The following is a 26,031-nucleotide window of genomic DNA, read 5'->3' on the forward strand; positions in this document are numbered from 1 at the left end:
CTGGGGTTGCGGTTGCCCGGCTGCATCGTTGTTCCGGCCCGTTTGCACCGCTCTCCCCAGGGCTGCGGGGGGTGGCGGGGGGACGCCCCCGCCGGGCTGTCGGCGGGAGAGCTGGGCGCAGAGCCCGGCGGGAGGCCGCGCGTAGCGGCGGGGCCAGCGTCCCGCCGGCCCAAACATGGTGCCGCTGCGGCAGAGGAGCCCGGCCGCGGCCCCGCCGTTACCACTGTCGGTGTTGTCCCCGCAGGCCGGGCGGGCGCCGCCCGCAGCCAGCCCGCCGCAGCGCGCCGCCCGTCCCCGGGGAGGCCCGGCGGCGTGAGGCCGCCCGCCGCCGCTTATGCAACACATCATCGATAACCACCCCGACATGGCTACCGCGCTGCTGGCGGGCGAGAAGCTGAAGGAGCTCATCCTGCCGGGGCAGCAGGATGACAAGGCGGGCGCGCTGGCGGCTCTGCTCCTCCAGCTGAAGCTGGAGCTGCCCTTCGACCGCGTGGTCACCATCGGCACCGTCCTCATCCCCATCCTCCTCGTCACCCTCGTCTTCACCAAGAACTTCGCCGGTAAGGGCGGCGGGATGCCCTCGGCGGGCGGGGCGGGGCGGGCAGGGCCGTCGGCGCTGAGGGGGCAGCCGCCACCCCTCGCCTTCGCGCCTTGGCGGGTGGGGGCAGCGGCGGCGGCCGCTCCCTAAAGGCCACCAGCGCTGAGGGGGCAGCTGCTGCTTCTCGCCTTAGCGGGTGGGGAAGCGCCTTTCTCCGACGGTGGGGAGGGGACCCCAGCTGCCCCCACTCGGCGAGCGGCCCCGGGTCGCTAGCCTGCAGGCAGCAGCGGCGCGGGGAGGTGCCCGCTGCCCTGCAGCAGCTGAGAGCTAGTGTGGGTGACACGGGGTGCGGTTTTATGCTGCTTGAGGTGGATCCTGGACAGGTCCTGAGCTGGACCCTGGCTGACTTCAAGCGTGTGTCCTGACGTTAATTCAGCTGTCTACAACATGAGTGTTTAACTGGCCTGCTAGGGAGAGGCAGGTGCTTTCATGCAGAGTGATACAATATATGGAGACACATGCACACTGTGCTTTGCCATATTGTGATAGTGGAAATCACTGGTCTGTGTTTCTGTTAAGGGCCTACATCTTGCATACAGCCGGTAGCAGTTTAAAAAAGCTGGTTTGATTGCCTGTCACCACCAGTGCGGCGTCCTTCCAGTCTAGGAAGGTCAAGTTTTGATGAGCCTTGAAAATTACTGACCCAGTAAACTGTTATGACACCTTTTGGGCCATTAGTGCGTATGTAAACATTGTTTTACTTTCTGAAGTATAGGCTTGATGAGTGTAGCTGCCAGTGCATGACTGCTTTTAAGATCCCCTGAAGCTCCACGCTGAAGATCCACGTGAAATTATTAGCGCTTTAATATACGGGACTGACCTGGCAGTCTGTAGCTTGTGAGGTTAGTGGGAATTGGCTGTATTCAATCAGTCTAAACCTACTAGAATCAGGCTCTTGCTTTGCACGCTGCTTTGGGATTGACTTCCAGCACTTACGTGTCCTTAATACTTGTTTTCATTATGAGATAAAGTTAAATTACCTAGAAGAATAACTGCTTGCAAGTGGAGTCTTGAGATTTTTCTTAATTATAGTTAAAACTTTTTCAATCTACCTCAGTTTTTAAACATACAGTTATATAGCTCAAGATCTTCAGCCACAGTTAATGGTAAGAGCCTCATTTTCTGGATGGTCATCTGGAGGTATCTCAGAGAGACCATATTTTCAGGGCATGCTGAGCTTGCTGAACATCTGAAAACCATCTCTTCATAGCGACTGAAAGCTAGGATTCAAGGTCACCTTTGGTGATCTTCTGTAGAACGCAAAAGTTTTGGGATCCCTTCCTCTATCTGGTTTGTAGAGAAGTAAACTAATAAAAAGGCAATCCTACAGAAGCTCACAAGAGTGCATGCTCATACATGAGTACTCGTACAAGAGTGCCTTCATACTGTCTGAGATGTATGGGTTTGAACCTCAGTAGGCCTAAAGATAACCTTGGGCCCAGGAAAGGTCATGCCCCTTCACATGCGTTCTTTTACATAGTGCAGGTTTCCTAGCAGAAGTCCTTTGACACGCTGCTTCTGCAGACAGCAGTAACTTGTTCTGTGTGAACAAATCCTCCAAGACTGCAGATTGCAGAGGAAGCCTCAAGTCTAAGAGACTCAGATTAATACAGTGAATGTCCCTCTGCAAGTCTGAACTGTGGTCCACACAAGTATGTGGAAGAGAGGCGGCCTACTGAATTTCTGCATTTGACTTTATTTTATGCTGTGGAAGACTAGTCTCTAGGCTGATGGTTGTGTTCCAGATTTGTTTTTCAGAAGTGCCAAAAGCAGTATCATTTGTGTCTACTTACGGACCATGTATGCTCATTTGACCAGTAAGATATAGGGCAGTAACCTGCCAGGACAAAGCTTACAAGGCAACACAGAAAACACTCGTATGTCTTTGGAAAAATGTGGGACAACACACTTCTGTCACATGATGCAATGTGTTTGTTCAGATGGTCTGCAGTTAGAAAAATAATATGAGAAAAAGGAAAAAATTAAAGATACAAGAGAATGTAATAGAAACACTGTAAGGGTCTGATGAAACTATATTGATTCCTTTTTGGAGTGGAGTTGAAGAGCTTGGGTTTAGTGGATTCAATTCTGCTTCCACAGAGTTCAAGAGCAAAATTCCTATTAATTTTAATGTGACCTGAATCAGGTATTGCTCTGTTACCAAAACAGTATGTACTCAGACTGCTTTACTAAGTCAAGCTTGGCCAGACACTGACAGTGGTAATAACAATAGTCCAGCTGGATACATGCTTATTACTGATTCTGCAGTTTGTGTGATGTTTCACCCATGCACTGCCATTGATCTTTAAAAAATCCATCTTTGTTTGCTTGCTTTGGATACTGCTCACTGTGTGCAATTTAGATGATACGTATGAAAGTGCAAACTTTGCTGACAAAATTGAGTAAGGTTCCTGCTGCCCCTTTGGTTGTGAATATCATAGTAGCGTCCCCAACTTTGCTTTGGGCCCTTGTGTGCATCAGTTACTGCTTCAGAATAGGAAATAAAAACTGATGCTTATCGTTATTCCTAATTCTGTTAATGATATCCAGTGCAAGCCATGGAAAGCTACCATCATGCCACTAAACTGAGAACAACCCCCTTTTCTGGGGTCTATCCCATCTTATTTAATCACTGTTGGTAAAGCTCTTGGAATAGTGGTGTATGCACTCGAGACATAAAAGTGTAGTTATAAAAAAGCAGTGGTTTCTTATAAAACCTTTTGCTGAGGATTGGAAGAATCTGCATGACGAGTGCGTAGAGATGAGAGCCTCTTATCTCTCTGATCTACCTTTGAGTTTATGTTTGTTGGATCAAGCGTAGCTTAAAGCGTAGTCAAGACCAACTGTACAGTCTGTGCAACAAGTGTAGTGAAAGCTGCTTGGCCGAGCAGCGTGAGTGTCCTGCCCTGGCGGTGTGCAGAAGGCACCCTGTCCCGGGAAGCCTGGGCGTCCCAGGGCGGCACTAAGCCTTCTGCAGCCAGAGGCTGCGGTGAAGTGTATACGAAAGCAGAGTTCAGCCCCACAACACAGGACAAAGAAAGAGTGTATTATTTGTTTAAGAGGTGATAATTAACAACCGTAAAAATCATTGTCTGTAGTATAATATATTGTATACTGTAGTTTTTCTGTGGGTGAAGATAAAGTTACTTAGTTAATTATGTTGGTTTAGGGCCATGGGCAAAGTCATCATTTAGGTTAATGCATTTGCTGTTCATGTAAGTGATTTGTATGTCCTCGTATTGAAGTGTTCTGATCTTTACATCACTCTTGAGAAATTAAATCACAAATTTCTGCTTTAGTAGCATAAAAAGCAAGACCTAATTGTTTAGCAGATACTATGCTGCTGTTCTGAATAAATCACAATCCAGCTGAACTTAATGTGTTACAGAAGGCTTTAAATTAGGTATTGGGCTTTTCTTCTATTATGTGTACCATAGAATCATAGAATGGTTTGGGTTGGAAGGGACCTTTGAAGATCGACTAGTCCAACCCCCCTGCCATGGGCAGGGGCACTTTCCACTAGATCAGGTTGCTCAAAGCCCCATCCAACCTGGCCTTGAACACTTCCAGGGAGGGGGCATCCACAACTTCTCTGGGCAGCCTGTTCCAGTGCCTCACCACCCTCATCGTAAAGAATTTCTTCCTTATGTCCAATCTAAATCTACCCTCTTTCAGTTTAAAACCATTGACCCTTGTCCTGTCCCTACAGGCCCTGGTAAAAAGTTTGTCCCCATCTTTCTTAAAAGCCCCCTTTAAGTACTGATAGGCTGCAATAAGGTCTCCCTGGAGCCTTCTCTCCTCCAGGCCGAACAACCCCAACTCTCTCAGCCTTTTCTTATAGGAGAGGTGTTCCATCCCCCTGATCATTTTTGTGGCCCTCTTCTGGACCCGCTCCAACAGGTCTGTGTCTTTCCTGTGCTGAGGGCTCCAGAGCTGGACACAGTACTCCAGGTGGGGTCTCAATGAGAGCAGAGTAAAAGGGGGAGAATCACCTCCCTCGACCTGCTGACCCGTGCTTCTTTTTATGTGGCCCTGGATGCTTACAGCGTCCTTACAAGTCTGACTCAATGTAAAAAAAAATGGGCTGTCATCCTTGGTTCACTTTTTCCCTATAAATGAATCTAACATAACCAAAATTTATTGGGAGACAAAATGTTGTTTCCAAACTTCACTACTAGATGGCAGTGCATTTTGGGTGAAATTGAGCTCTCTTCAGAGGGAAGGCATAGGGCATACACATCAGTAGGATGTGCTCCTGAGAGTTAAATTCAGGCTGCAAAGGAGTTAGTAAGAGTTTGATTATTGATTTCAACGGGGACAGGACTTCACTCTGATGGCTGAAGTAAAATACAATTCTTGCACTGGCCCCTCTGCAAAGAAATGCATATACAGCTTTTGCACTTCCTAAACTTTCTTTCATAAGAGAAAAGAAAGTCACTCAGCTAACCTCTTACATTATCATTTCTGAGCCTCCCAGTTCTCCTTTAATATTTTTCAAGCAAACCAGTCTGATTCCAGAAAGGACACCCCTAGAAAGTTAGTTAAAATAAATCCATGTGCCATATTTATACTGAGCATAAGATCATCATAAAGTCATTCAGGAGCAATAGTCAGCTACCCCACACAAAGAAAGCCCACATGAGTACCCACAAGAGGAGAATGAATATTGTTTCCCTTTCTAAAACTCACCCATGGACAGACTTCATATAAAACCAGGACATCCTGTATTTAGGGGCCAGTGTATGTTGACCTTGAAGATAATAAGGAAGGTTTTGGAGGTGTGTTTCTTTCACCCAGCGAATGGATCTGTATTTAAGTGGAATTGGTTTTCTGGAGTCACAGGGCTCTCAGCCCTGGTGAAGGTGCCTACAGAAGGCAGCATAGGCTAAAAGAAACCTCTCCTGTAGCAATGTTCTTGTTGAGAATAACAATGCACGCAGTTGGTAGTCCCAAGGGAACTTACTTGGGTTTGCTCTCTTTTCATTTGGAAATTACTGCTTTAAAGATAGAAATTAATTTTTTTATTTAAATATGAATACCAGTGTGTTTGAATTTCTGTCAGAACAGTGACATGACCCCCATTATACCCTATATATTCTTAGGCATCTGCTGGAGCACTCATGCAGATGTATATGCAGTGCTTTGCAAAAGTCCATGCTTGTATTTGACTCGTTAGAGGTTTGATTTCTCATACCTGAAGATCCAGAAGCCTGACTTTCATTCCTTAGCAGCTTGAACGGTTAGTTATTCCTGTGCAAACTAGAAGTAAATTACAACCAATATGAACAGAGTTCAGATTTGGCAGTACTGCACTGTCCCAGTGCAGGAATAGGTGACTATGCCAGGTATTGGCTGGTGGAGAAGCAAATTGTAAGCCTCTAAGTATAGGTTGTCAGTTTTGTCCTTCCATTTTATCTGTGTTGGAGCCTGCTGGATTGTTCCCTTTCCCACAATAAAGGGTTTGGTGTTCTTTTTATTTATTTATTTAAAGAAAGCATTTAAAGTGTTTTCATGTTGAAGCAGATTGGCCTTAGATTAATATTTAGTGAAAAAATGGTAAAGCACCAAACTTTAATTAAATGTTAGTAGGTAAGGCTCTAAGATATGTAGTTCTAGTCCAGCTACAGCCTGTGTCAATGTTCAGCAGTTGTTTTTAGTGATGATGTTTCAGTATCTCCTATCAAGGCACGGTCAGTCTGGGGAGGTATGGATCTAGATAAAAAGGGATTGGTCCTTTAATACACCGCCTTTCCATTTTCACTTCCTTTCTAAAATGCACAGAATGCAGAGTATTATTAGACTGCAACATTCATTATCAGTTTGAAGTGGGTCTGTTTGGTGTTCCATGTGGTTTTCATCCTTTCCTCTACCTTCCCTGTTTTTACTATGGAACTGTTACTCACAGACCACAGCCATGAGTAGGATGCTGTTGGGTACCCAATACTGGTCTTCACCAGCAAGTGCTGTATTCTGTCCTCCATGAACAGCAACGATGCTACTGGCAGCAAGTGGCAGCCTTTTGTAGTGAAACATCTCATGGCATTTGCTGAACTTCCAAGACACTGTTCTACAGTCCAGTAGACGAAGGCATACTTGGCTTTCATGATGTGCTGCTTAGTTTGTTTGTATTGTTTAATGTTTTTACTAAATGGTTTAAATATTCTGGTTCAGTGTTGTGCTGTGTTCAGAAGCAATGCTATCAGTAGTGTCTTTGGGAGGTTCTCTGTGTAAGGGACCAGAGAGTGGTGGGCCCCAAAGGAGAGTATGTTGCTGTTTCTGTTGTGTGTTATTTTCACAATATTGAAATATTTTGGTTTCCAAACCTTCAAAAGCTTTAGGACCAATATGGTCAATTACAGGGACTGCTAAGTCATATCCCTCTTGTATAGTGCCTCATGCTTTCTGTTCACAGTGAATTATTCTTTCTGTATTGCAGTCATGTTTGCTTTGCCCTCAGAAGCTGTTAAATACCAATACTTTATTAAAATAAAGCAAAACAGTCATCCAGCTGATTTTTATATTTTAGTCAAAAGCCAAGCTTTGGCATTCTTTTTTTTTTTTTTGCTAGGTTTATAAAACAGTGCCTACAAAATACCAAAAAGTTGCTCATAAATACTGTATTTCTATGTCTCTTAGCAGTTACATAGCTCAGCCCTCTACCACCCCTCTGCTAGAAAATTCTCATGAGGAAGTAATGGAAGGAGACAGTAAGTTATATGACTGAAGGGTCAGTTCAAGTTTTTGTGGTTTTTTTTCTGATTTGTAATCATTTTGCATAAGCAATGCTTACTTCACTGTATAGTACAGTATATGCGTGAGTTCAATGTCTTTTTACACATTTCACCCTACAGTATGTTTGAAATAGCATACGTTGAAGATTTCTCTATTGTAAGATGCAGTTTTATTTTGTATTTCTGGTCAACTTTTCTAATTTGTCTTTCTGCTTCAAGTTGTGGGCAGCATATTTACACATGCTCACTTAGATGACTTATCTATTAGATGGCTTTTGAGCTTCTTTTCCATTTTTTCTCTTTAACTGCACTTAAAGCCACATGCAGTAAGAAAGTGAAGATGACATAAAACAATGTACATGACGACACCAGTGCAGAAATTGGTTCTGAGGTGGTATTAGCTGTGATAAGAGAGTTTAAGGAGTGTCTCAGTACCACTTGTGTTTAAGTGCTTTCTAATCATGTATTTTTAAAAAGAACTGAAATAGTACAAGCAACCACAGGCTGGCTGCAGTTCAGCTGCTGACTGTTTGCACTGCTGATGGATTTTTTCCCAAAGGGTAAGAGCAGTTCACACACACACACACAAACACAAGGTGCGCACAAGATATGCGAGCTGGCTTTCCGTGAGTTTTTGGTCATTTAAAGATTTGCAGTTACACAGTTGAATGTTAAATAGAAAGGTAATCTTGAGGAAATGCATGAGCCTCACATGTAATCATTCCACTGCAGTTCCTAGTGGCTATAGATATTTTTCTGTCAGGAACCCCATTTCTAAAACTTCATTGACACATATATATCATCTTTTTTTCATATGAAATTTAATGACGCTGTTTGCACTATTAAACCCTTCATCTTCCCAAGTGTCACGTATGTGAAGAGGTCCAAAATATGGGTGAGACTTAGCTTAGTACATGCTTTCAGATAACTTCAACAATTTGAACAGATGGTCAAAAATATTTTTGTTTAAGAGCTGCTTAATTCATTCATCTTAGTCAAGAGGAAACCTTGTGAATAAATAAGAGTAAGGTTAAGACTGTTTTTCAAAGCTACCCTGAAGTATTTTGAAACTTTTTTCTCCCTAAACTGGATAGAAATTATGCATCTATGATCTAGAAGAAATCTAAGCTTGTACTGTTTCTTAGAACTGTAAAACTCTTCAAGAAGAATCTGCATCATCACTGAATTCCTTGGGTTCTGTCAGCATTAAAAATGACTGCAGTGGGCACCTTCAGTAGGTATACACGTTTAATTACAAAAGCTGAATAATTTTGCAGTAGACTGGCATGGTTCTTCCAGAGGTTCCCTTTGTTTCCCATGATACAGGATTGATTCTAAGAAAAACACAGAAATCAGTGCAGATATTTCCATCATCGGGGATTTTGTCCCAGGCCTGTATTATACCCTTGCCTTTGAACTGGGAAATACAGCAGTGCATTATAATGGCAAGGTTTGCTTTTCTGTTTGCTTCACTGGCACCATGCCTGTCGTGCAGATTCTAAGTTATCAGAGAAGCGATGCAGCCAGGTGCTGAGATGCGTGGTGCATTTTTTGCAGCTTAAGAGCTCAGTGACTATTTCTGGAACATTTTGGTTATATGCTGAAGTAATTGTTTCAGCATTTTGAGATTGAGGTGCCTTATCTTCTGTGGGATCCATGACCTGTTCAGGAGAGCAGGAGACTTCCACACTGGAACTGGCAGAGTCCCTGGGAGTCTTGGGAGGCTGATTCTCCTGGCTCTGTCATGGACTTGAGAGAGTCCCTTGGGAGACAGTCCTGAAGGGCAAAGGGGTCCAGGAAGGCTGGACATTCTTCAAGAAGGAAGTCTTAAAGGCGCAGGAGCACCATACGCCGTAAGAAGAACGGGCAGGGAAGACGACTGGCCTGGCTGAAAGGGGAGCTCTTGCTGGGACTCAGGAAAAAAAGGAGAGTTTACCACTTGTAGAAGAAGGGGCAGGCAACTCAAGAAGAGTACAGGGATCTCATTAGGGCATGCAGAGAGGGAATGAGAAAGGCAAAAGCCCAGCTAGAACGCAATCTGGCCGCTGTCGTTAGACCACAAAAAATGTTTTTACAAATATATTAATGACAAGAAGAGAGCCAAGGAGAATCTCCATCCTTTATTGGATGCGGGGGGGAACATGGTCACCGAGGATGAGGAAAAGGCTGAGGTACTCAATGCCTTCTTTGCCTCAGTCTTTAACAGGCAGACCAGTTATCCTCAGAGTATTCAGCCCCCTGAGCTGGAAGACAGGAATGGCGAGCAGGATGAACCCCCCATAATCTCTTGGAAGCAGTCAACGACCTGCTACACCACCTGGACACTCCCAAGTCTATGGGGCCGGATGGGATCCACCTGAGAGTGCTGAGGGAGCTGGCGGAGGAGCTCGCCAAGCCGCTCTCCATCATTTATCAGTAGTCCTGGTTAACGGGGGAGGTCCAGGACGACTGGAGGCTTGCCAATGTGACGCCCATCTACAAGAAGGGCCGGAAGGAGGATCCAGGGAACTACAGGCCTGTCAGCCTGACCTCGGTGCCGGGGAAGATTATGGAGCGGTTCATCTTGATGGCACTCACAAGGCATGTGCAGGACAACCAGGGGATCAGGCCCAGCCAGCACGGATTCATGAGAGGCAGGTCCTGCTTGACCAACCTGATCTCCTTCTATGACCAGGTGACCCGCCTAGTGGATGAGGGAAAGGCTGTGGATGTGGTCCACCTGGACTGAGCCGGCAGTGTGCCCAGGTGGCCAAGAAGGCCAATGGCATCCTGGCCTGTATCAGAAACAGTGTGGCCAGCAGGAGTAGGGAAGTGATCGTGCCCCTGTACTCGGCACTGGTGAGGCCACACCTCGAATACTGTGTTCAGTTTTGGGCCCCTCACTACAAGAAGGACGTTGAGGTGCTGGAGCGTGTCCAGAGAAGGGCAATGAGGCTGGTGAGGGGTCTGGAGAACAAGTCTTCTGAGGAGCGGCTGAGGGAACTGGGGTTGTTTAGCCTGGAGAAAAGGAGGCTGAGGGGAGACCTCATCGCTCTCTACAACTACCTGAAAGGAGGTTGTAGCGAGGTGGGTGTCGGTCTCTTCTCCCAAGTAACAAGCGATAGGACAAGAGGAAATGGCCTCAAGTTGCACCAGGGGAGGTTTAGATTGGATGTAAGGAAAAATTTCTTTACTGAAAGAGTGGTTAAACATTGGAACAGGCTGCCCAGGGAAGTGGTTGAGTCCCCATCCCTGGAAGTATTTAAAAGACGTGTAGATGCGGCACTTAGGGACATGGTTTAGTGGGCATGGTGGTGTTGGGTTGACGGTTGGACTTGATGATCTTAGAGGTCTTTTCCAACCTTAATGATTCTATGATTCTATGAAATCAGAACAGTTCTGATACTTCACAAAACCCAATTTCTCTACACGTGGAGGAACCAGTTTTCCAAAAAGTAGACCAGCCATCTCTGCCTCCAAAATACTATGTTATTAAAAGAACATAATTACCTAATGAGCTAATTATTGGTGTTTTTCTTCTTTTTCAATGCGAAGTTTTCCGTGTGCTGTGTTTATGCCAAGAGGTACTTAATACAAGGCATCTTTTTCATTTCTAATCATGAAATAACAATAACGCAGTAGAACAAACCTGCTGTTTCCTGTTGCTTCCTGTGTTTGTGTTTTGCACTTGAGTCTTGAATTAAGAAGCCACCCTTGTCTATGTTTCATCAGTTTCACTGGATTTTCATAATTCATTTCACTTTGGCCTTTACGTGTCCTTGCAGTTTGCTTTAGCTATTACTCTGGTCCGCATTATCATAGTGTCCAGGTGCTTGTGTAGTTGCTTTGGGGTTCCATCTCTAGAGGGGAGTTTTTGAGTTGCCCAACAATATTTTTTTGATCTTTGGAAAACATTGAAACACTTTCACACATTACTTCTTCTCCTATGCAGATGATCTGTACATCACTGATATTCCACTCAGCTCCTCATGTAAGGGCTAAATTTGGAAGTAAATATTATTCAGATCTCTTTTTTAGGACTACCTGCATGGCTGAATTTCATTTATTATATTTTGATGAACACATTCTTTTAAATTCAAATCTAACCTTCCCTCAAATCTTAACATAATACAAAGCAACATTATAATATGGAGACATACCGCTAGGTACAAATACAAGCATTGTAATTTCCTTCCAGGTGTTTTCTGTTTTCTCACAGAGCTCTCTTGAGCACAGGAAGAAATGCTCCTAGTGATGTTTAACAGTACAGTCACTATAAATAAGCTCTCTTTCCAATAATGTTACCACCAACTGCATGGCCATCACATGGCTCATTATTGAGGAAACATTCCTCTATAGGAGCAGCCTAAGGGATTTCATTTAGGTGTTTCTGCACCTTCTCTGTAACAGTTGCCATTTCTGGAATAACCTTCTCCAACAGACTTCAACATATCAACCAAGTAGGAGTAGGTATCTTTCTCTCCTGAATAACCTGGGCAGGCGTTACAAGTCTTTAAGCTTCAGATTGCTGGTAAGTGAACTTCAGCATACCAGCTAATTTTAGAAGACCCAATGTTTATTATGTATAGGGAATATAGTTCTGTAAATTTATATATACACTAGGAAAGTGCATTACTAATTTATTGATTCTGCAGATCCAAAATATATGCAGTTCAAGCAGCAGTCCTGCAAGGGAAAAAGACCCAAATTGTACACACGGGGACACCTGCAGCTGCCCTTACATTGCAGTTACCCCTGGGGGGAACCCATTGCCTATCAGTCTTTGAAACTGCTTATCTACATCTCACCCATTACGACTAATCCTTGTAGAGTATGGGCCAGTAAAACTGACTAGCAGCAGTGGTTTCCTGTCTCATTTCTTTAGGGACTTTCTTTTCAAGATTTTTTTCTTAAACAGGACAAGTGGTTTCAGAGAGTGAGCAAAAAAGGCTATACCTTACCTTGTTGATCATGGAGAAATTTGTACCTTAGGAAGACTTCATGGCATGGAACCTATATTCAGATTTGGAAAGAATATTCCCTAAGAAAGGTAAAGGTATTGTCTTTTTGTTTTGATAAAAGTAATAATTCTTAATAACTAGCTTGCTAAGTTAAGGCTTAGTTTGATGAATGTTTTCGTCTCTTATTCATGAGTAAACTCAGTGAGTTAAATAGGACTATATGACTACAGTTGATACACAAAAGTAATTTCAGGAATCCATCCTCATGCTGTACTAATTTCTAACCTTTAAATACCCTTTAAATAAAGTAGTTGAAATAAACCAGTTAAATTAAGGGAGTTTTTCCTTTGGCTGTGAATTAATTTGGGTATTAGCCAACATTTGTTAAAAATCACATTCAAAGCAGAGGGTTACGTATTCCTTGTGGACTGTGTGACTGAGATGGAAAACCTGTATACTGTTTAGATAATGTTATACTTCCTTAGACTACATTTTCAACCTCAGTAACATGAATGTTTTTTATTCTTTTTTTCCAGAGAGAAGAGGATCCAGGACATTTCTTCTTTTCCGTTTAAAAATTGCTGAAAAACTACTAAATAAATTATTTCTGTTTCTCAAAATAAACAGTTTGCTACCTGCTTTCTTGTGCAATCCTTTTAGTACCCAAGATGAATAAGGCATGTGTGTCTGATTGCTTACATGTACGTGACACAATGTAAGGAGAGCAGTATGATAAGGACTACCCTTGTCAAATACTGGCATTTATTGCTGAATTCAGGGAGTTTCTAACTGCCAAGACAAATGAGAAACTTGTGTTCTGGCATCTGATGGGCAGAGAAATTCAGAGATTCTCCCTAAACACTGAATTTTTCCTTAGAGTCAGGTGGAGAGGACCGTACAAGGAGTGCTTCAGAGAACTTGACTGGAATGCCAGCTTTTCTTCATAGGCGGGTTGGGCACCAGCATGAGGATGATTTAGCAGCCCTCTTCAAGAGGACAGAAAGCCAATTGCTAGGAAGCACTAGGCCCAGAGTGAGTCTGTAGTACATTTAACTCAGTAAGTATACTTATCAATATACTTACCTGATACTTAACTCGGGTCTCTAGCATGAGGGTTTAGGCACTTGTCCGGGAGCTGGGAGATCCGGCCTGTTCAGCAGCACCTAAGCACCACTTCTGCTGCCTATACCCAATGTAAGGCCATGGTGGTCAGGCTGAATGTTTACTTCTAGATCCTGGAAGAATTTTTTTTGCACAAGAGGCATACTTACCTTTGTCTTGGCGTAGCAAGCACAAGAATTTTCATCTTTTTTCATTTTTGAATTATGTTTTCTGAAAACTGGGTTCCTTTTTTTTTTTTTGTCTGCAGTTAGAAAATTGTGCTATTCCTTCTGCATTACTGAATTATTGCACTGGAATCCTGAAATCATGCAATTCAGTTGGAAGATTAATGAGATGTCGTTTCTTTTTCCAGAGTAAATTCTAAAAGCTGGAGGTCACAGGAGACATACACAATTTATTATTATGGTTTATATTTTGCTTTGGGTGAATATACTTTATTTCACTGGGAATACGGTAGGTGTGAAAAGTCATTTGCCCTTTTATATAGGGGCATATACTGTTTATTACTAAAAATCTTCCTTTCTTACTTTTTAATGTCTACCAAAAGCATTGTAAATGTGTTGTCCATATTTATTTAAATAACTTTTGCTCATAATATTTTAGAAGCTTGAAACCGACCCCCCTACAGCATCAGTTCTTCAGAGAGATGCACATTGCCATATTTTATGCATTGTGAGTAATCCCATTGGCTTCAGAGGAACTGCCCAATGCATGAAGTCACTTAAGTCTTTTTAGGAGCAGGTCTAATTTTTTACGGTGTTGAATACTAAGAGATTGGCATTGTTATCTTTATTTTGAAGGGGCAAGTGAATGTTTGTGTTAGATGCAATTCACTCACTTCCCCAGGAGGACTTGTGAAAACTTAACTTTGCAAAGGTACTGGAAAGTGGTACATACCTACCAGCTTCACCACGTCTTCTTGACAGTGTCGTTTCTGCATACCGTACACCAGCTCACATTTTTTGCAAGGGTGTTTTTTTTATAGCTAGGCAAACACACAATGTGCACGCACACACTCACACACATGCGCACAGCCTCCTTGGTGAACTGTGCTGTTGATATCTCTTCCTTCAATTAAGATGCAATACTGGGGCCTGAGCTCTAGCCACTTGTGTTGCAATGATAGCCATATTTTACCTAATGTGTTCCTAGTGCAACTGGCCATTGCATTCATTCTTGGAAATGGCCATTTCTCAAAAGTGAAAAAAATTACTCCTGCATGAATCGACTAGTCTTGTTGAATATGACCTAAAAAAAAAACCAAGTTCACCTTGAGGACAATCAGACATTGGAGAAGGTTCCACAGGTGGTTTATGTAGTCTCCATCTTTAGAGGTTTTCAGGCTGAGAAAGGCCTAATCAAACTGGTCTGAACTGAGTCTTGACCCTGCTTTGAGTGGGACGTGGGACTCGGTAACTTCTGAGGTTCCTTCCAGCATTTTCATGATTCTGCATCGGGGTATAACTTCAGGGAATGGTCTAGAACAGCAGTTATCAGATTTTTCCATTGGTAACACCATTTCCAGATCTGAGATTTCAGTTTTGCAGGGGGAAATTTCACAGAGCTTCCAACCCCAAACCTCAGCACCCCAGCCCCTTGCTTGAGGAATTTCAGAACTTACAGTATTGTGTCTCCTGTGTGAAATTAAGCAGGATTTATTTATCTAACATATTTTAATGCCTAGCACTTATAGCCCGACAAACAGTGTTTAAATCAGGGCCTCTTGAAGAGGGCAGTTGAACGTATGCTGAAATATACGGAGGTTGGGGAACACCCCAAAGGAGGTGGCTGACCACGGATTGGGAACAGTAGGAGGGAGCCTACAAGCATTTCTTGGAGCCTTTACTAACAGGCAGCAGACTCGGCAGCTCCTAGCTTTCATACCTTGCCTTCACTCCTTCTTTCCATACTGTTTAGATTCTTTGTAAAGAGTTTTTTTGAGCACAGCCCCTTCCTTCATCCCTGTCCCTACCTTGGCTATCTTCTCCCAACCATGTACTCTCTTTCATTCCCTTAAAGTATGCCCTTTGTACCACAATACTTCTTGCAAGTCATTTTTCACCATTTAAGTAGTACTTAAACTGATGGGATGAGATGGTACAGAATGGAGCATGTGAAAAAACTTAGCTGTCAAGGGATTTTAATTTTTCAAGTGGCATAACCCAATCAATTATTTTACACAACTGACTAAGTAATTCTGTGTTGATTATTTCCTCTTCTTTGCATGTCCAAAAAATACTGAGCTGTCTCTCATACCTTATCCATGAGACTAGTTTTGTGGACTTCTAGAAGCTACTTACATGCACAGTGAGCAGGATAAAATGTATTTACGTACAGCTGTTGAAAACATCTGATGTAGTGCTCCTGTAATCATCTAATAGTATCGGAAAAAGGGAAGCTAAGCTTCCTAGTATGCATCTTTATACTCAAGCCGGTATAAGATAAAGTATGACATACTTTATAATATATTAACATCAAGGACTTTTTTTCCAATGTAGTAATTATTTCTGCACGGCATTAGCACAGGGTTACTTAGTCTCTTAAAAATTATTCAAAAGGAACATTTGCTGGGAATGTAGGTAAGTATTACTGAAAACAGGATTTGTTCTTGGGTATTCCTAGTGATTTGTTTCTGAAACTGTGTTGAACTTCATATTCTGGCATGCAGTTAACACATTTGTGTAGGTGGACCTAAGGGCAGACCTGCAGACTTCGAACTTACTGAGATTATACTCTGAGCATCAGAACTAAAAATCTCGCAGTAAGCCTATCACATTTAATGCAAAAAAGTTGAGTTTAGTATTCCAGCCACCAATAACAATGGCAGGTTAGTTATCTTACTGGTTTTTTTGCCTTTGATACAGATGCACACATGTGCAAATCACAGATACATGTCCATCCTGAGCCACCTTTTCATTATCGTTTGGAACTGGCAAAAGATTATTTTGGAGATGATGACCTTGCTCTCTGTTTTTTTTGGTAGGAGTTTCTGTCAGGAAACAGTTTCTGTTTGGTAGGAGCTCCTGGGCTCACAAGAATGTAATATCAAGGAGAGTGGAGGGATAGATTATATTGATGAGCTTAAGCCTAGACAACATTGAGAAGACGACCAATCTGCTCAGCCATAATAATGTCTCCTAAGCTTTTAAAAAAAATTTCCTTACAGCATCTTACTCTATTGTCTTTTCTTACACAGTTGAGCAGTTACACCACATGCAATTAAACTGCAGAGTCTTGGGAAAAAGCTGCATTTCATGGTAGCCGGAGTGGTTATATGAAAAAGAAACTTCCTAAACTGCTTGAGGATTTTCAGGGTGAAATAAGAATATCGGTAGAAACTTTCTGTATTTATGAATATAAAGTTAAAAGCAAATACATTTTTTTTATATTGCATGACCCAATGTCAGAGCTATGATTTTAACACTGTTACAGCCTTTTTTTAATGCTACTTACCTATTAGGAGAATATTGTAAAATAAAAAAATACATCTGCTGTGCCTTTTTGAAACTGCATGAAGTAGGGCCCTCGCAGCTAGAGTGAGCTGTACGTGAGAGAACAGCTTGTTACTCCCCCATCCTCATCAGATCTGCATGTTGAGATCCAGCTATATGTTACTACCGTCTTTCATAACAAACAAGATTAGTTATTGACATGGTGCTTTTCTTTTTCATTTATTCCTGATTGACACAGATTGCAGTAGAGGAGAAACAGGTCTGTACTCTACTATGATGGGATCAAACACCTTCATGGTGTTAAATGCCAAGTTAAATGCAAGGTAAAATGCTGGCATCGCCTAAGAAGGAGCATTCACAAAAGCCAACTCAAACCTAGTGGGCGTCTTGCTTGGCAGCCTCTTGTGAATGAAGAGAGACAGGTTCCTCCAGGCGATAGTTAAGTTAGTCTTTTGCTTTGAATCATTGTCTGGAAGGGTCTTCCTCTCTTCTCCATTGTCTGGACCATTTTCTGGATGAATGAGCTGATGCTATGCTTTGTGAGTCAAGTCCTGTGCTGAGAAGATTAAGCTAAATTCCCCTGTGGAGTAACTTTACGAAAATTAGTGGCGTTCACTGACCGTTGAGTATGGCTCAAACATATTAGAAGATACCATTTGAATAAAATTGCGTTGTAGCCCCACTGCCCCCACTTCAATCAGTTATAAGAAATCCCGCTGACTTCACTGAGGATAGGGTTTCATCTGAAGGGTCTTGGGATTTACATGGCATATAATGAAAGTCATGTCAATTTCACAAATATGCAAAGAAAATATTAGACTAGCACCAACAAATAACAAAACATTGAATAAGAATGGGACACCATGCTCAGCTAACCCAATAAATTAGAGATCTCTCACAACTTACCAGGCAACGGGAGCAGCTTAAAAAATGTTTAACAGAGGAAGAGCAAACAAATTCCTGTAAAATGACATTTGCTTTCTTTACTGGGCTGGACAGCCCCATTTTTGAAGTAGCCTCTAATGAAGCTGTTCAGTCCAAACCGGAGTTGTGAAGCTCTTCAGACTTTTTTCGCTGAAGCAGTGACAAAGGACAGAGTGCAGAGTTAGTCAGTAAGTGATCTGTCCAACATAAATGTAAATGTTAAGATGTTTTGATTTGTTTCTCTTTTTATTTATAAAATAAATATATATTTGATTGTTGTTGTATATATACAATTTTGGCAGAAGTCACCTTAGCTTTCAGGTCTCAGTGAAGAGAACTGAAGAGAACTGTTCACAGTTTGTTTGGTAGTAGCAACTGATACATGAATCAAAAAATAATCCTTATGGATGATTTGTATGAATACTTGTTGCTGTCTTCCCAAGTATTCATTGTGCTCGGAGAAATGAACCCACGTATGTCACAGGAAACTAGGTTTCATATTGGCAGGTTCTACTGAGCTTAGGGACACGCAATTCAAAATATTTCTGCTTATGAGAAACGCACCGTGCTTCTTTGCCTTCTTTTTCCCCATGGGAACATTTTCACATAGGAATCTACTTTGTCTCCTGGGAAATCATACAGTAAATCTTTGATAGTAGGAGTTGTAATTTTTTATATGCATCCCTTCATGGGTAGGGTTGGAACGGCATGTAATTACCGAAAACAAGTGAGCATTTTTTGTGTAACACATGGCTGTAAATACACAAAAATAGACTAAATGGGAAGCTGTGTAACATGAGAGTTCTTTAAGCTCTCCTCTGAGGTCGAAGTTAGATCATTTTAAAATATTCTTCAAAAGTGATTTTAAAGAATTTGCAGGACTTACTCACTTTACATGCTGTCTTGGGTAGCATCATTTATTCTATCGACTCTGTTTAAATTGGTTGTATTTTTAGAAAAGAATCCTCACTGAATCACTTTTTAAAACAAAACAATTTTTGTGCAGTCCTCAGCATGTAGATCTCTGTAGGTCACAGGACAGGTTTACACCTCAACATTTTACCAAAGAACTAGTAAATGCTTTTGATTTGCTTGCATATGAGAAGTAGTTGGTCAAGTAAGGAGTCCTCTGTTAAGCCAAAAGGATTAGGGTTTTTTGCCTGCCTGTTAATTTTTAATATTTTATTTATTGTTGTCAAACAACATAATATTTTATTACTTCTCCATGATTTGTGTTATTAAGAGAACAGTACCACCACTCCCTTCCAGTGAGCTGTTCTCGATCTGAATTGTAGACTGCGTTCAGAACTGGAGCAAGCTTGGTATTCTTGAGCAATTCTTAATTCAAGAGAACATGCCTTCTTCCTGTGGGTCTCATTTTAGGAAGTTTTTTAAAGGTATACCAGAACATTGTAAAATATTTTCCCTTTGTTCTACCTGCCGAAACATGAAAATACGGTCTTCCTCTTCGTAGAGGGTGTTTTGATAATTGTCATTGTTCTTTGAGCAATTAATAGTATTCTAGCTTTCACAAGTTTTTCTATCTTACTTTCATGTGTTGCTAGAAAAATGTAATTGTATAAGAATATAACTTACCTACTGGGTCAAGACAAAAGTCCTTTTTAGCCCAACATCCTGTCTCTGATGGTGGCAAAAAGTAAATGCTTAGGAAGGAGTATTAAAATAGATAAGTGTATGGTGTTACTTCCTTTGATAAACCCTTCCACCCTCCAGCAGCCTGTGGCTTAAACATGTCCTGAGAGAAAAATTGCATTACTATCTGTGTATTTAATAATTCTTGCTATACTTTTTCTTCCATTACTTTGTCTGATTGCTTTCTTGATCCACAGTATTTGTTTCTTCCATAATAAGGTACGAGAGCGAGTTCCACCATTTAATTGCACATTGTGTAAAAAACAATGTTACAGTTTCAAATGTAGAATTAAATTTTCATAGTGATAAATACAGTTAACACACCAGATTCTGTCCTGGTCAGTCACACTTTAATTCAAGAGTGTTAGCTGGGAGGGATACAGTTGACTAAATGCTTGTATGTCTTTAAGTTTCATTTTTATCTACCATATCCAGTGAGTGGACTTTGTTAATAAAGATTAAAAACATTGTCTTCAGCTACATCTAACTTTTTTCTATTTAGAAGAATATTTAGCTGGGATGAACCTTAAATTTCACCTAAATGAGCCTTTCAGCATTTGCACATAACATCCTCAGCTACTGTATAGTGGATATCAGGTCTTTCAGCTTTACAGAGTTTAGGTCACAGTTGCTTAGGATATTGTTCTCAGAGAGGTAATTAAACCAAAATATGTATTTCCTGCTGACATTTCTAGCTCAGATTCATTCTAAAACTTTGAGGTAAATAGTTTTGCCTGGGGGCTTGTGAAGATGTGTGCAGGCTGAGCTGTCTAATAGACATGGAGGGCTTAACGGTCATGTAAAGATACAGTAAAATAAAACTGATGTAATTTGAAATGTTTATTTTCCAGAGCTCCTTTTGTAGGTTAAATGCACAGCAGTGACTTTTCTCTCTGTTATACAGAGGAGCCAATATACTGTTATACACCACACAACTTCACCCGCGATCAAGCCTTGTATGCCAGAGGATATTGTTGGACAGAATTAAAAGATGCCTTGCCAGGAGTTGATGCCAGCCACTGGCCCTCCTTGTTTGAGCATAAGTTCCTACCTTATGCACTGCTGGCTTTTGCTGGGATAATGTACATTCCAGCTCTGGGCTGGGAATTTCTGGCTTCCACCCGACTGACTTCAGAGCTTAATTTTTTGCTTCAGGAGATCGATAACTGCTACCACCGTGCAGCTGAAGGGCGGGCACCAAAAATAGAGAAACAGATTCAGTCCAAAGGCCCGGGGATCACCGAGAGAGAGAAGAGAGAAATCATTGAGAATGCAGAGAAGGAAAAAAGCCCTGAACAGAACTTGTTTGAGAAATACCTGGAAAGAAGAGGACGAAGTAACTTCTTAGCTAAGCTTTACCTTGCGAGACATTTGTTCATCATCTTTTTAAGCATCATACCAATTACATACTTATCCACCTACTATGCTACACAGAAGCAAAATGAATTTACATGTGCACTAGGAGAGCCTCCAGACAAAACGAGCAGCTCCAAATTGCACATCAGAGTGAACTGTAAACTGCCATCGGTCCAGCTCCAGCGGATTATTGCTGGTGTAGATATCGTTCTCCTCTGCTTCATGAACTTGATAATCCTCATCAACTTAATTCACCTCTTCATATTTCGCAAGTCCAACTTCATATTTGATAAACTGAACAAAGTTGGAATAAAGACCAAGAAACAGTGGCAGAAGTCCCAGTTTTGTGATATCAATATTTTGGCCATGTTTTGTAATGAAAATCGGGACCACATAAAATCATTGAACCGTCTGGATTTTATTACAAATGAAAGCGATCTGATGTATGACAATGTGGTACGCCAGCTGCTTGCAGCGTTGGCCCAGTCCAATCATGATGCCACTCCAACCATGCGTGATTCAGGGATCCAAACGATAGACCCAAGCGTTGATCCAGCAGACATTGATGCTAATGAGCAGCTCATCATTAAGAGACCAAGGAAGAAGATGAAATGGATCCCGACCACCAATCCTCTTCCTCAGCCATTCAAGGAACAGTTAGCCATTATGAAGGTTGAAAACCACAAACCTGAAAAACCGAAGCCTGTGCGGAGAAAAACAGCAACAGACAGCCTTATAGCTCCTTTGTTAGAGTCTGCTGCAAAAACCTCACAGCAATCGTCCGCTCATAAAACCGAGCCAAACACCATCCCAAGCACAAGCAGTGAAAAAAAACATACACGACACTTTTCCTTGGATGTTCATCCGTATATACTTAGTAGCAAAAAACCCAAGCCAGAGATTCAAGCCATTCCCTCGATGCCTACGTCAAAAAGCCAAGAGGGTGGATTTCTAAATCAGGAAGAGAATGTCATAGTACACGTTACCTCCTCTCTCAAAGGTACAGTATGCCATAATGCCCGTACCACCTCCGCAGACCATAATTTGCATAGCGATCTTCAGAAACTCAAAGCTTATCTGAACTGTTTGACCTACCTTGCTAGATTTTGGGATAGCTAATAATCTTAGGGCTTGCAGGCCTCAGTGATAGGGGTTCTCTCTCTTTATCAGTTATATGGAGGTTAAGAGCAGTACGAAACAGCCTGCAGGCTGTTGGTGCAGGTAATTTTTCAAATGTCAGAAGGTTTTCACAATTATGAATGTGGTCATGCCTTGCCAAGAAAATGAGGAGGGTTTGGCCTCCATGATACCCTTCGTGCTCTACCAGCACCTAACACATTTCAAACCTGCCTTATTTTCAAGTCATACGGAAACTGCCATGGTAGATGACCAGTACTCTGACCAGTAATAGACACTTCTTAGGAGTGTGTGAGAAACTGTGCTAATGGCAGTTAAAGCTCCCTGTAGAAAAAATTCTCTTTAACTACCAATTCTTAGGGGTTGGCATGTGTTTGTCACCTAGGAAATCACGACTCAGATCATTGATACTGTTCTTCACACAAGAGACGTTTTAAGTTGCCCTTTGTCTCATGTGGACCAGAGGATGGATGGTCTGAAGTGTAGGTGCTGGTCGGGGATTCAGGAATTCTGCCATTCCCTTCCTGTGTGGCCTCTCTTTCTGTGCCTCAGTTCCCAGCGCGTCTTGGAAATCCTGTCTTTTTCTTACCTCAAAGGAGTGTTTCAAATATATCAATAGCTGTTAGGTGCTAGAGTCATGGGGAAAGCCATGTGAGCACTAAGAAAAGTGATAGATCAGTAGATAAACTGATAGACAGATAGGTATCTTCTTGTTTATTTTTGTAAGCTGCTGACGTAAGAAAGAAGCACTGTGCACTTGAAGTTACAGAAAGATTTGTATGTACTTAAAGCAATGGCTCTCATCTCATTACAAGCTAAGACCTCCCTCTGGGCTCCGACAGACTGACAGCTACCGTCACCCCACTGCCCAGCAAAGAAGTGATTTGAGGTATAAAAGTTTCTGTCACTTCCAAATCCGTATGCTCCTTAGAGCCCGCCAACTCCCCAATGTGCATGTGAGCTATTCTACAGCATTCCTTATCCAGTCACCTGCTCTGATTTCAACTCCCTAAAACTACTGGGGTTTTCTGGTCTCAATTACTTTCATCTAAATTAGTGCTTGAATATTTTAAGGGCAAAAAATAATTACTGTAGTTTTGGGGCTCTGTTACTCCCCATTCCCATTAAAAATTTTCAGCTTTGCTTTTGAGTTAGACCTACATTGCAGTCCATCAGGTAAGGCAGACTTATAATTTCTGGAAAGAGACATCAGCTAATGTCAAATTGCTGAGTTCTTTCTAAAGACAAGTGGCTTACAATGTGTAACCACTATTTTTTCCCATTGAAAATATCAGTGCTTTTTGTATTCCATCCTGTGGATTTCAACATTCATAACGTTTGTCAAAACATTAAATCATAACATTTATAAAACACGTGCCAGACTGTAGAGGAGAATAAAAGGTACTTTTCAGTTGTGTTTTGTTTATTTTACAAAAATACCATTCACGTAGGGAAGCATGAGCATGCATAAAAAAGAGCGAGATTTACAAAACCCGTTTGTTGTTTGTCCTATTTCCCTGAGCTTACAACCCTGTTGTTTTGAAACAGTCCTGTTGGATTTCTCAAAGGGTCCCAAGAAAATTAATTTTTGGGTCCACTCCTGCTCCCACTGAAATCAGTGGCAAAACTGCCTGTGACTTTTATTGGCTCAGGACACTGCTCTGTGATGGACTGGAAGGGTGAAAGACTACTTGTCTTTTAACTGGCTGTTTTGTTTTCTTCTAGACACCCCTCATCCTGCAAAAGAGATCCTATACTCATCTGAGACATGCAGAACTGTGCCTGCGGCCGGGGCTTTTGTCACATGTAACCACAACCACATAGCCACAACTGCTGCTGCAACAAGTATGACTTTGAACCAAGTCAAGCCAGAGCCAACACCTGCACTGAACTGCAACCCAGCCCACCCTTTGCTGCACATCAACACACTGTACGAGGATCACGAGGAGGAAGTTTCAAACATAATAGACAATGGTATTCACTCACCAACTGACACCGGGGAAATTCTCTCCATCCCCACCCCAAAGCAGATAAGGTTGGCAACATTTGATGAACCAATGGCAATCGTGAGCTCGGTGGAGTACTGAAGACCCTGGGCTGCACGGCTGCGCCCTCGTGGCCAGGCCCAAGACCACTGCAGTGTGGACCGTGGTCCCCCCAACGATGCAATTCACTGCATGAGCATGGAGAGTTTTCACACAGCCTATAGCTTTTGGTAATAACACCAAACGGTTTTTCAGGATCACATCATGACCACTGTCAGTCATTTGCAAAACAGAATAAAGAAAATCTGGTGGAAATAGACCTTTAACACCAAGACAACCATTAGCTCTAGCTCTAAACTATAGCTTCCTTATTTAAGTGGGGATTAGCACAATTTATGAACATTAAGAGTCTGATGGCATGCCACAGTAATTTTGGTGGTGTTTAAATCCTTTGCATTCAGAATCACTGATTAAAGTTAAAACAACGTGGAGGTGAGGTATACTTTTTTAATGGCAGCAGTTAAATAAGAGTTTTTTTCTAAGCAGAGAGGATTTTTTTTCAATTCAGGATTATGAAAAAGTTATATGCAAGCAAAATTTTTGTTCGTTTGTTTCTTTAGCTCACTAATGTTGGGCTTGATGGAGACTTAGCTGAAAGGGCCTTACTACCACCAGCATTTAAGTGCAAAAAGATTGATACACTTAATCTCTTGCATTTATAAATGAAAATACCTGAGGTATGCCCCGCCCTTTAACACGCTTATATGTTTGATGGAAGATGATGAAATGAAGAGTTTATTTTTTTAAATATATTTTACCATGGGAAAAATTACTTTAATAACTTTTCAAACCAGGTGTTGCTTTTAACAAAATGTGTAGAAGAGAGTCATTGTAGCTGCTTATTTTTTCATAGTGTATTTATGAACCAGGTTAGAAACTTTCATGGGTGCTTCACTGATACGAAAAATCTTACAAAGGTCGTTACAAAATATCTTACAAAATATGAAACCAGCAAAACTTTTCAAATAACACACAGTTAAGAAGTCTATGAATTTAGGTCTGCAGACGTGGCTAGTCCTTGATTCAGCAAACACTTAAGGCCATGGATGGCACTGAAACGACTCATATGTCTAAAGCTAAGCACACACTGAAATGGCTTTGCTGGATCTGGGCTCTAGTGCAGGCAGACAATAATCCTGCAGTATGTGCTATCACTCTGATTCAATATTTGCCTTCCTTGGCTCAAAGCACATCTTCATGCCCATCTTCCTATAACTACGGTATGTGTGATTTAATAGAAAACTCTAGTATAACTAAAACATCTATTAAAAGTGTATCATGCAATAACCATTCTCAGCAAAATTATAGTGAAACAAAAAGTGACTGTGTTAAAATAATATTCCTAGCTGCATTCAGAATTATGGACTATGTGTGTTTGCTTCAAAATTATGTATAATGGTAGAAAAAATATGCAGCACAAATATGGGACTGAAATCTTGAATTTCTTTTTAATTTATTACCTCAGACATGGATATATGATACCAATATTTAATGAAAATAGCACTGAAAATAAATAACTATTATTCTGAATAGTTTAATGTGTAGTACTTCCTAGCTTAGTTACATACAAGTGGGATTTTATTATAAGCAGTAGGCAGGACATGTAAAGCCACCATTCTCCCCCACATCACTTCAGTTATGCCCAACCTCTTTGGCCTGAACAGCCAAATACCAAAAAGGCAGCAAGCCACAGGACATGTACCGCAGACAGGGGAGGGGGCGTTGAGGACAGCTGAAGGACCTGGCTGTAACACCCCGAGGTCTTGGCGTGGCGTGGGGCAGCGTGGATCTGATGGGGGACATGGAGCTCAGTCCAGGGCAGCTGGGAGATGATGGCTGCAACGGCTCCTGCTGGCTTTTCTCCTTCCAGCCCTGGGGACATCGATGTTCCCCCACAGCCTGCAGCAGAGCTGTCTGCATGAGGCAGCCGTGGGATGTGCAGGGATTTGAGCAGTTTACACGCTGCCTGTGGCTCCGGGGCCATAGGATGGTCACCCCTCTTCTAACCTGCTCGAACCCAAGCTGTACAGGGTGTTCAGCATCACTGCCTGCGTGACTGATAAACTGGTGTGA

At 41.9% G+C, this 26,031-nt stretch overlaps 1 protein-coding gene across 4 annotated transcripts; it reads left to right on the forward strand.

Annotated features, from left to right (window-relative positions):
• Nucleotides 1-293: 293 nt before the first annotated feature.
• Nucleotides 294-25,480, forward strand: PANX2 (pannexin 2). Of its 4 annotated transcripts, XM_076329308.1 has the most exons (4): nt 294-560; nt 20,325-21,776; nt 22,729-22,802; nt 23,639-23,697. In XM_076329308.1, the coding sequence occupies exons 1-3, from the start codon at nt 335-337 to the stop codon at nt 22,758-22,760; spliced, it is 1,710 nt and encodes a 569-aa protein (XP_076185423.1). In that variant the 5' UTR covers nt 294-334; the 3' UTR covers nt 22,761-22,802; nt 23,639-23,697. The 4 variants fall into 4 exon arrangements, 3 of the variants coding, with proteins under 3 accessions (XP_076185423.1, XP_076185404.1, XP_076185415.1); XM_076329289.1 differs by lacking the exon at nt 22,729-22,802 and having other exon boundaries at nt 23,639-25,480; XM_076329300.1 differs by lacking the exons at nt 22,729-22,802; nt 23,639-23,697 and adding an exon at nt 22,641-22,721.
• Nucleotides 25,481-26,031: the final 551 nt, after the last annotated feature.

This window comes from Aptenodytes patagonicus, chromosome 1 (genome assembly GCF_965638725.1).
Source record: "Aptenodytes patagonicus chromosome 1, bAptPat1.pri.cur, whole genome shotgun sequence".
In the NCBI taxonomy this organism is placed as follows: Eukaryota; Metazoa; Chordata; class Aves; order Sphenisciformes; family Spheniscidae; genus Aptenodytes; species Aptenodytes patagonicus.

What these genes read in the sequence shown, in the direction of transcription:
- PANX2 (XM_076329289.1), top strand. Translation starts at nt 335, where the DNA reads ATGCAACACATCATCGATAACCACCCCGACATGGCTACCGCGCTGCTG. An exon ending in CTTCACCAAGAACTTCGCCG is followed by an intron (nt 561 to 20,324) that starts GTAAGGGCGGCG and finishes TCTGTTATACAG; the next exon opens with AGGAGCCAATATACTGTTAT. An exon ending in CGTTACCTCCTCTCTCAAAG is followed by an intron (nt 21,777 to 23,638) that starts GTACAGTATGCC and finishes GTTTTCTTCTAG; the next exon opens with ACACCCCTCATCCTGCAAAA.